General features: G+C 42.5%; 1 protein-coding gene across 4 annotated transcripts in view; it reads left to right on the plus strand.

Annotated features, from left to right (window-relative positions):
• The window catches only part of LOC120028685 (Friend leukemia integration 1 transcription factor-like), a 34,840-nt gene extending 27,117 nt beyond the window's left edge, over positions 1-7,723 (plus strand). For 3 of the 4 annotated variants that reach the window (XM_038973910.1, XM_038973911.1, XM_038973912.1), the window contains 4 exons: positions 1,182-1,241; positions 3,054-3,113; positions 3,261-3,308; positions 5,137-7,723. In XM_038973910.1, the coding sequence (XP_038829838.1) occupies positions 1,182-1,241; positions 3,054-3,113; positions 3,261-3,308; positions 5,137-5,666 (698 nt within the window). In that variant the 3' untranslated portion in view covers positions 5,667-7,723. The remainder of the gene's footprint in view (positions 1-1,181; positions 1,242-3,053; positions 3,114-3,260; positions 3,309-5,136) is intronic. The other variant, XM_038973913.1, reaches the window with a different exon arrangement.
• Positions 7,724-11,033: the final 3,310 nt, after the last annotated feature.

Raw genomic sequence — 11,033 nt, forward strand, 5'->3', positions numbered from 1 at the left:
AATGAGATTGATTACAACTGGTAGCAATCCAGGTACCCAGATCGCATTCAACCAGTTGGGAACCTCACAAACGTAAGGCAATTCTTTCCAGTTGCAGCATCTTACAATCATCAACTACTAGATTGTCTATCTGTCTGTTTGTGTGTCAGTTTGTGTGTATTTTCCCCTCCCGTTTGTGGTCACCATGGTGCAACCTGCTCATGAAACTGTCATTTTATCGAAGACATCTTGTTGGTTCCTCTAGTTTTGAGACATAGTTGTATGTCAGATAAACCCACATCACCGTGGCCAGATATCCTGCTGCACAGGGTTTCTTGGACAGGGCTTGGATAGGCAGGCAAACCTTTTTATAGCCAGCTCTTGGCATCACTCCTCTGCCTTATTTCCGTGACAATCTTGTTGCTTGTTTAAAGCCAAGTTGTGTTCCTGAGATGGGTTCGCTTGCAGGTGGGGAGGTAGAGAGCACAGCCTAGAACATACACAGCCACAAACCAAAAAGAGACACTACCACATTTTATTTCAGGACTAGTGTATATTATGAGATGAAGTGGAGGGTTCATCTTCTCGAGCTAGAAACTGTTTATTTCCCACTCGTGTATAGGCTGCTTGGTTGTTTAACAAAACCGACTTGTGCGCAACCATGGGGCAAAAAAGATTGGGTTGGCCTAGATTGTTGACAACATGTAAACTATATTTAGTCTGCAAGGTTTGGGGGTGGGGGCGGTTTGGGGTGGGAGGGGTGTCGAGGGAGAGGTTGTTGTTTTATTCGGGGGGGGGGGGGGGGTTTGAATGGTTGAGGGGCAGCTCTCACTGAACTGTAGGGGGATCTTGGATGGTTGATGGCCTGGCGGTTGGGAGCCTGGGCCGGTGACCGATAGGTCGCTGGTTCGGCTCCCTGTTTTTGAAAATTAAAAATTAAACAAGATACACTGAGTTAAAACGAGCCACCTACGATTCCCCACATGGCAGCTTCTTGTAACTGTTGCTAGCTATCTGACCATTCAGAGTCATAACACCCTACAGCCTTCTGCCTCATCGATGCGTGAGCATCATTTTCGTATACGATGTCAGCCAACCCATCTATAGGATAAATAAATGCAATACTCCGATATTAAATGTTAGGAAGTGCAGTAGAGTGTTTAATGTTGACAAATCTCTCTTTGTCGCTCTCTACTTCTCAGACCCCTCATATGATGCTGTACGACGGACTGGATGGTCGAACAATATGCACAGTGGAAAAGGTAAGCATGCGCTTTGCTTTACTGAGTCGCAGAAAGACTTGTAGCCTAATCACACAAGGAATTAGGACATGGTCCGACCCATCATGCATCATCACATACAGTGCCTTCGGAAAGTATTCAGACCCCTTGACTTTTTCGTTACAGCCTTACGTTACAGCCTTATTGGATTAAATAAAACAATTTCCACAGCAATCTACACGCAATACCCCATAATGACAAAGGAAAAATACGTTTTTAAAAACTTTTTCTTATGCATTAAAAACAAAAAACAGAAAAACTTTATTAACATAAGTATTCAGACCCTTTGCTATGTGACTCGAAATTGAGCTCAGGTACACCCTGTTTCCATTGATCATCCTTGAGTTGTTTCTACAACTTGATTGGAGTCCACCTGTAGTAAATTCAATGGATTGGACATGATTTGGAAAGGCACAACCCTGTCTATAAGTTGACATCACATGTCAGAGCAAAAGTCAAGCCATGAGGTCGAAGGAATTGTCCTTAGAGCTCGAGACAGGATTATGTTGAGGCACAGATCTGGGGAAGGGTACCATTTCTGCAGCATTGAAAGTCCCCAAGAACACAGTGGGCTCCATAATTTTTAAATGGAAGAAGTTTGGAACCACCAAGACTTCCTAGAGCTGGCCGCCCGGCCAAACTGAGCAATCGGGGGAGAAGGGCTTTGGTCAGGGAGGTGACCACTCTGACAGAGCTCTACAGTTCCTCTGTGGAGATGGGAGAACCTTCCAGAAGGACAACCATCTCTGCAGCACTACACCAATTAGGCCTGTATGGTAGAGTGGCCAGACAGAAGCCACTCCTCAGTAAAAAGCACATGACAGCCTGCATGGGGTTTGCCAAAAAGCACCTAAAGACTCTCAGACCATGAGCAACAAGATTCTCTGGTCTGATGAAACCAAGATTTTACTCTTTGGCCTGAATGCCAAGAATCACGTCTGGAGGAGACTTGGCACCATCCCTACGTTGAAGCATCGTGGTGGCAGCATCATGCTGTGGGGATGTTTTTTTTAGCGACAGGGACTGGGAGACTAGTCAGGATCGAGGCAAAGATGAATGGAATAAAGTACAGAGAGATCCTTGATGAAAACCTGCTCCAGAGCGCTCAGGACCTCAGACTGGGGCAAAGGTTCACCTTCCAACAGGACAACGACCCTAAGCACACAGCCAATTCAACACAGGAGTGGCTTCGGGAAAAGTCTCTGAATGTCCTTGAGTGGCCCAGCCAAAGCTCGGACTTAAACCCGATCAAACATCTCTGGAGAGAACTGAAAATAGCTGTGCAGCAACGCTCCCCATCAAACCTGACAGAGCTTTAGAGGACCTGCAGAGAAGAATGGGAGAAACTCCCCAAATACAGTTGTGCCAAGCTTGTATTTTATAAATTAGCAAACATTTCTAAAAACTTGTTTTTGCTTTGTCATTATGGGGTATTGTGTGTAGATTGATGAGGAATACAATTTAATCAATTTTAGAAAAAGGCTGTAACCTAACGGAATGTGGAAAAAGTCAAGGGGTCTGAATACTTTCCGAATGCACTTTACATTCTTCCATAGCTCATAGAGAGACGTGTGAGAGCCCACTCAACCCAAGCACGCAAGGCAAACCACCAATGATTAAATCCTCCCTGAAATCTGTGAACTTTAAGCACTTACCCTAGCCACCAGTTACTGGCCTGTTTTCTTTGGAACGGGGCTGACATGCCATTAAGATGTGTACCGTGGTTTATCCATGACCGCCCAACTGGCTTTCTTCCCTCCTGTTTCTTTCCCCTCCCAACCCCTCCCTCTTCAGGCTCGCCGGTGGTCACACAGAACGTGTCCAAGTCCACTGAACAGCCCAGACCTCAGCCAGGTAATGTATTTCACCCTGCTCATTCCTTCCATCATGTGTGTGTGCTCCACTTAAGACAGCCGCAGTTGGTTACACCCATCTCACTAGGATGAGGATCAGCCTAATGTATAGTGATAGATACAGACTAACAGACCTCTCTCTCCACAGATCCTTACCAGATCCTGGGGCCCACCAGCAGTCGACTGGCCAACCCAGGTAGGTACAGGAGGATGTATGAGACCAATCATATATCAGATGTAAACTAAATTTCCCAACATACATTGCTTCATTATGGCCTTGGTGGATTTCTCTCAAAAAAATGTATTCTGCTGAGAATTGTGCACATTTGAATTCTACTTTACTGCAGTATTCAGTAAGTACATTCGTGGCCAAACGTTTTGAGAATGACACAAATATTCATTTTCACAAAGTCTGCTGCCTCAGTTTGTATGATGGCAATTTGCATATACTCCAGAATGTTATGAAGAGTGATCAGATGAATTGCAATTAATTGCAAAGTCCCTCTTTGCCATGCAAATGAACTGAATCCCCCAAAAACATTTCCACTGCATTTCAGCCCTGCCACAAAAGGACCAGCTGACAACATGTCAGTGATTCTCTCATTAACACAGGTGTGAGTGTTGATGAGGACAAGGCTGGAGATCCCTCTGTCATGCTGATTGAGTTCGAATAACAGACTGGAAGCTTCAAAAGGAGGTTGGTGCTTGGAATCATTGTTCTTCCTCTGTCAGCCATGGTTACCTACAAGGAAACACGTGCCGTCATCATTGCTTTGCACAAAAAGGGCTTCACAGGCAAGGATATTGCTGCCATTAAGATTGCACCTAAATCAACCATTTATCGGATCATCAAGAACTTCAAGGAGAGCGGTTCAATTGTTGTGAAGAAGGCTTCAGGGCGCCCAAGAAAGTCCAGCAAGCGCCAGGACCGTCTCCTAAAGTTGATTCAGCTGCGGGATCGGGTGACCACCAGTACAGAGCTTGCTCAGGAATGGCAGCAGGTAGGTGTGAGTGCATCTGCACGCACAGTGAGGCGAAGACTTTTGGAGGATGGCCTGGTGTCAAGAAGGGCAGCAAAGAAGCCACTTCTCTCCAGGAAAAACATCAGGGACAGACTGATATTCTGCAAAAGGTACATGGATTGGACTGCTGAGGACTGGGGTAAAGTAATTTTCTCTGATGAATCCCCTTTCCGATTGTTTGGGGCATCCGGAAAAAAGCTTGTCCGGAGAAGACAAGGTGAGCGCTACCATCAGTCCTGTGTCATGCCAACAGTAAAGCATCCTGAGACCATTCATGTGTGGGGTTGCTTTTCAACCAAGGGAGTGGGCTCACTCACAATTTTGCCTAAGAACACAGCCATGAATGAAGAATGGTACCAACACATCCTCCGAGAGCAACTTCTCCCAACCATCCAGGAACAGTTTGGTGACGAACAATGCCTTTTCCAGCATGATGAAGCACCTTGCCATAAGGCAAAAGTGATAACTAAGTGGCTCGGGGAACAAAAAATCTATATTTTGGGTCTATGGCCAGGACACTCCCCAGACCTTAATCCCATTGAGAACTTGTGGTCAATCCTCAAGAGGCGGGTGGACAAACAAAAACCCACAAATTCTGACAAACTCCAAGCATTGATTATGCAAGAATGGGCTGCCATCAGTCAGGATGTGGCCCAGAAGTTAATTGACAGCCTGCCAGGGTGGATTGCAGAGGTCTTGAAAAAGAAGGGTCAACACTGCAAATATTGACTCTTTGCATCAACTTCATGTAATTGTCAATAAAAGCCTTTGACACTAATGAAATGCTTGTTATTATGCTTCAGTATTCCATAGTAACATCTGACAAAAATATCTAAAGACACTGAAGCAGCAAACTTTGTGAAAATTAATATTTGTGTCATTCTCAAAACTTTTGGCCACGACTGTACATAATGAGTTATGGGTGTTTGATCAATCGACTGTTAGGTGTTCAGGGATAGAACAGCTGTTGATTTGACATATGTGTGTGTGTTTCCTGGTCAGGTTCAGGACAGATCCAGCTGTGGCAGTTCCTGCTGGAGCTCCTGTCAGACAGCACCAATGCCGGCTGCATCACCTGGGAGGGCACCAATGGAGAGTTCAAGATGACTGACCCGGACGAGGTGGCGCGGCGCTGGGGCGAGAGGAAGAGCAAGCCCAACATGAACTACGACAAGCTGAGCCGCGCCCTGCGCTACTACTACGACAAGAACATCATGACCAAGGTGCACGGCAAGCGCTACGCCTACAAGTTTGACTTCCATGGTATCGCTCAGGCCCTTCAGCCCCACCCCACCGAGTCCTCCATGTACAAGTACCCCTCGGACCTGGCATACGTGCCCTCCTACCATGCCCACCAGCAGAAGGTCAACTTCGTGTCCCCACATCCCCCCTCCATGCCCGTCACCTCTTCTAACTTCTTTGGACCCACTGCTCCGTACTGGAGCTCCCCTACAGGGGGCATCTACCCCAACCACAGTGTCCCCCGCCACCCCAACTCCCACGTGCCCTCCCACCTAGGCAGTTACTACTAAACCCCACTGTACCGTGACGTCTTCCCCAACCTTCTCTCCCCCCAACCAAACCCACCAGTGCTGATCTGAAATCACAATGAAACCAAACCAACTAAGACCGAGAGAAAGGGGGATTCTCCGCCTGGACCCAAAGTCTGCTCTTAACTGGCAAAATGAAGAAAGCTAACTGAAGAAAGCTAACTGAAGAAAGCTAACTGAAGAAAGCTAACTGAAGGAATGTTTGAAGGATAAAAAAAAACTGGATGATCCAAATGGAGTACTACTTATTTACAAGACAAGAGACTGTTTCCATGTTTGTTTTGTTCAGTTTTTCAGTTCGTCTGTGTTTTTTGTGCCATGTGTCCCTTGAAAGCAGCACCCATGGGCCAGTTCACAGTGCCCCCAAAATCTAGACACGTTACCCACATAGACACAGCCTTATCGAGAGACCATAGAGGCTCTCATACCTACTTTGTGCCTGATCACAGACATGGACCCATTCTCTATGTGTCTCTATCTACATTACCCTCATATGGTAAAGCTCCTGCCTTGTTCCTCGTTCCAGGCCTGTATGGGGTCTCAGATCAACATCATGTTCGTCTGTCTCATGTTCTGTTATCAGTCCGTCCGTCTGCATCCGGTGTAGGTAGGGCTGTAGGTAGGGCTTCAAAGAAAAGGACTTCTCAGCACTGAATGAAAATGAAATGTTGGCAACTGGAATACGCCATTGATTCACACTTAACTTATCCTCCAAACTGGAAGTAGGCGAGTTGGAGACCAGAGTTGGAAGTGAAGCGCTGTAGCTATGTTTTCAGGGGGCTACACACCGGTTGGCTGTTGTTATAGGAACTATGCTGTTTGTCCTCTTCAGCCGTTGGTTCGTTCCATTTCCAGATGTTTTGTTGGACCAAGTCATTATTAATGTGAATGCCCTCTGGTCCATGGAACATATCCTCAATTTGACAATCACAGTTGTTTGTCTGTCCAGGCCAGTCAAGTGTCTCTGTGCATTCATACTGCACTGCCATTTCAAAACGTGCATTTTCAGATGTTTAAAGTTTGTTGTATGAAAGAAATAATTGTATTTAAACAGCTGAATATGGACTTGTTTCACTACTTCTTGAAAATAAATGGTTTACTAAATAAAGAACAAAACCAATAAAGTAAGAAAGGATGAAAACAGAGAAATCCTCAGATTCGCGAATGCTGTGCGTTCGTCAGACCTATTTTCTATTATTTTGTAAACATTGGTCAACTAGGCATTAAAGCAACTTACTGTATAAATTATGCAGAGTTATTTTCATATGTGACACAGTTTTAAAAAGTCAAGAGAATTAATACGAGTTGACCTCGGTCAAAAATGCAAACATTGTTAAGTCCGTTACTGATATATAGTATGTTCAACATTTTTAAACGTTTTATATCTGTACATTTGGGCAGTCCATTTTTACATGATTTTTATTTTATTTTATGAAATTCAATTTGTAATGTCCTCAGTGCCTTGGAGTGAACACAAGATTTGTTCTAGCTAGTTATTACCAAAAACCACAAATGCCTGCTTGAATCATAATCCTATACTTATAGTCAATCTGTTATTCTGTATATACCATGATTATGGTTGCTTTCAATTCTAAAATAGGCCAACAATACTTGTAATGTCTCATATCATTAAGCCAACCACCCAGAAATTGCCAGCTTTTGTCTGTGCCTTTAAATTGGCCAGGTATATTATGCAAAAGAGCACAGACACCCCTTATATTCACAGCAAGCATCTCTATTAAGCTCCATTGCTTTAGATGTGTGAATTAAAGGGAATTTGTTAGATGTAGCATGAAGGTAATAATCTAAAATGTACCCTTTACATCCACCTCTCATAAACAGTAATGTTCAATGAAAGGGGAGCTGTGCTACTTCGTATATGCAATGTATTTTGGATATTAAATATATAAATGTAATTTTGCAGTTAACCATTTTATTATTATTGTAATTCCTGCCATGTATTAAGTACTAACTTTTGAAAAAGGGCTTTTGTATAGGAAAGAAATTTGACAAAATAAAAGTTTTTACTTCTGAACATATTTACTTCTGTTGGTCCATTTTCTGCCAGAAAGTAGGATACTGTCACACCCTGACCTTAGTTATCTTTGTTTTCTTTATTATTTTGGTTAGGTCAGGGTGTGACGAGGGTGGTATGTGTGCTTTTGTCTATGTGATGTTGCATGTCTGCACTCGTTATTATTAGCTTCACGGTCATTTTGTTAGTTTGTTTAAGTGTTCTTTCTTTATTAAAAGGAAGATGTATTATAATCACGCTGCACCTTGGTCTCCTTCGTATGACGAACGTGACAGATACTGATCTTTAGCTACTAGGCAAAGTTACAACATCATGAAATCCATCATTTTTATATTTTTCCTTTTATCTCCATCACTATAAGAAATCTAGTTAATGTGTCGCCCTGTTTCAATCAATACTTAATCATCATTACTAGCAATTTTATCCAAACTTTAACCCAATTTCATTCATTTTTATAATTTCAGTGTTATACAAAATTATTTGATGAGAAAATACATTTCCTGTGGAGAAGAGATTGTAACAGGAAATACTTTATTGGTTTCTCTGATGTTTCTTATATACTGTATAATGACAACACACATCGACCCAAGTCCCAGTACCTGTGCTAACAATATCGGATGACTACTGGGCTTGCTGGGGTGTTATGTAAGAGCTTCAGAAAAGTATGTTGTGATTTCTTCTCAACTTGAGAGGTACATGGATGGGAGGAGAGACCTTTGTCCTCTTGTTATCATAGAGGATGTCAAGTGTGTGTTTATGATAACTGGGTTATTTACAGTAATGTATTCAGTGTACCCCATCAGCCTACGTACAATTGAGTCGTACAAAATGACAAAGCGTGCATGTGTGTGTGAGAGAGAGAGAGCGAGAGAGAGAGAGAGAAAGGAGAGAAACACTTTCCTATCCTATACTGTCATACTCATTTATCGATGTATCATGTCAACAATTGAGTCGTACAAAATGACAAAGCGTGCATGTGTGTGTGTGTGTGTGTGTGTGAGAGAGAGAGAGAGAGAGAGAGAGAGAAAGGAGAGAAACACTTTCCTATCCTATACTGTCATACTCATTTATCGATGTATCATGTCAGTCGGTCAAGCAACGCAGGGCTCATCAGGCTATAATTTTTTTAATGTGATGTCCATTGAAAGCCTTGATTATTTGCATGGATTTTAAACAGCTGTGAAATATTCTGTGAATGATAAAACATTTATTGTATGCCATTAAACAGAGAAGGCCACATCTATCACATCCATCCCATACCACCTTTAAAATCGACAATTGCAGTCATGCACATCACCACGAGCAAAAACACTTCACTGTCGCCACCATGTGGCTAGTACAGGCCAATGCAATTGACGAAGCAATTCACTGTGTAAATCAGCCTAGAACAGGAGTCTTTTTTTTCACGTCTTGTCTTATCACCAAGTGAATGATAATGTCAGGGAGAAGTAATTAACATTTTAAAGTGAATAGATTTGGTCGATAGTTTTTCATTATTTCCAAGACCCGTACTCGCGGATGCTTTTTCAAAGCCTATGTCAGAGACTCCAGTGAGTGTAATGAGCTCAATATTAGGAGTTGAGAAATAAAGTTAACATCATTAGAAAGAAGATATTCCCCTCTTAACTACTGTAGGTAATTTCATATAAACATACACAAAAATCACTTTTTATATATTTATACAGCACCAGTCAAAAGTTTGGACACACCTACTAATTCCATGGTTTTTCTTTATTTTACTATTTTCTACATTGTAGAATAATAGTAAAGACATCAAAACTATGAAATAACACATATGTATCATCATGTAGTAACCAAAAAAGTGTTAAACAAATCAAAATAAATTGTATATTTAGCCACACTTTGCCTTGATAACAGCTTTATACACTCTTGGCATTCTCTCAACCAGCTTCATGAGGTAGTCATTTGGAATGTATTTCAATTAACAGGTGTGCCTTGTTAAAAGTTAAGTCCAATTTATTTTCTTCTTATTGCGTTTGAGCCAATCCGTTGTGTTGTGACAAGGTAAGGGTGGTATATAGAACATAGCCCTATTTGGTAAAATACCAAGTCCATATTGTATCAAGAATAGTTCAAATAAGCAAAAAGAAACAACAGTCCATCATTACTTTAAGATATGAAGGTCAGTCAATCTGGAAAATTTCAAGAACTTTGAACGTTTCTTCAAGCGCAGTCGCAAAAACCATCAAGCGCTATGATGAAACTGGCTCTCATGAGGACCGCCACAGGAAAGGAAGACCCAGAGTTACCTCAGTTGCAGAGGATAAGTTCATTAGAGTTAACTGCACCTCAAATTGCAGCCAAAATAAATGCTTCACGGAGTTCAAGTAACAGACACATCTCAACATCAACTGTTCAGAGGAGACGAATTGCTGCAAAGAAACCACTACTAAAGGACACAAATAATAATAAGAGACTTGCTTGGGCCAAGAAACACGAGCACTGGACATTAGACCGGTGGAAAGCTGTCCTTTTGTCTGATGAGTCCAAATTTGCGATTTTTGGTTCCAAACACTGTGTCTTTATGAGACGAAGAGAAGGTGAACGGATGATCTCTGCATGTGTGGTTCCCACCGTGAAGCATGGATGAGGAGGTGTGATAGTGTGGGGGTGCTTTGCTGGTGACACTGTCTGTGATTTATTTAGAATTCAAGACACACTTAACCAGCTTTGCTACCACAGCATTCTGCAGCAATATGCCATCCCATCTGGTTTGCGCTTAGTGGGACTATCATTTGTTTTTCAACAGGACAATGACCCAAAAAACACCTCCAGGCTGTGTAAGGGTTTTTGACCAAGGAGAGTGATGGAGTGATGCATCAGATGACCTGGCCTCCACAATCACCCAACCTCAACCCAATTGAGAGGGTTTGGGATGAGTTGGACCGAAGAGTGAAGGAAAAGCAGCCAGCATATGTGGGAACTCCTTCAATACTGTTGGAAAAGCATTCCAAAATGGTGTAGCAGTGCAGACGTGTTTTGTTCGTCCTCTCGTCTACTTTTGTATTTTTCATCCTTTTTTTTGTATATATTTCAATTTTATTTTCAATCCCTTTTCCATTTTAAATCAATTATATCTTCCGGTAACCTGCCTCACGCGATGTGATACGGAACCGCAATTATTTTTTTATTTTTTTAGACCTTATAGCCAGAACCACCTAGCCATCAAAGCTAACCAGCTAATTAGCTACTCGCTATTTAGTCATTGTTAGCCACTGCTAGCGGCCTTTACCTTCTGCACAGATACCAGCCCTTTCTTTTTTAGCCTGGATAATACTTGCCAGCCTACCAGT

This window comes from Salvelinus namaycush, chromosome 34 (genome assembly GCF_016432855.1).
Source record: "Salvelinus namaycush isolate Seneca chromosome 34, SaNama_1.0, whole genome shotgun sequence".
Classification (NCBI taxonomy): domain Eukaryota; kingdom Metazoa; phylum Chordata; class Actinopteri; order Salmoniformes; family Salmonidae; genus Salvelinus; species Salvelinus namaycush.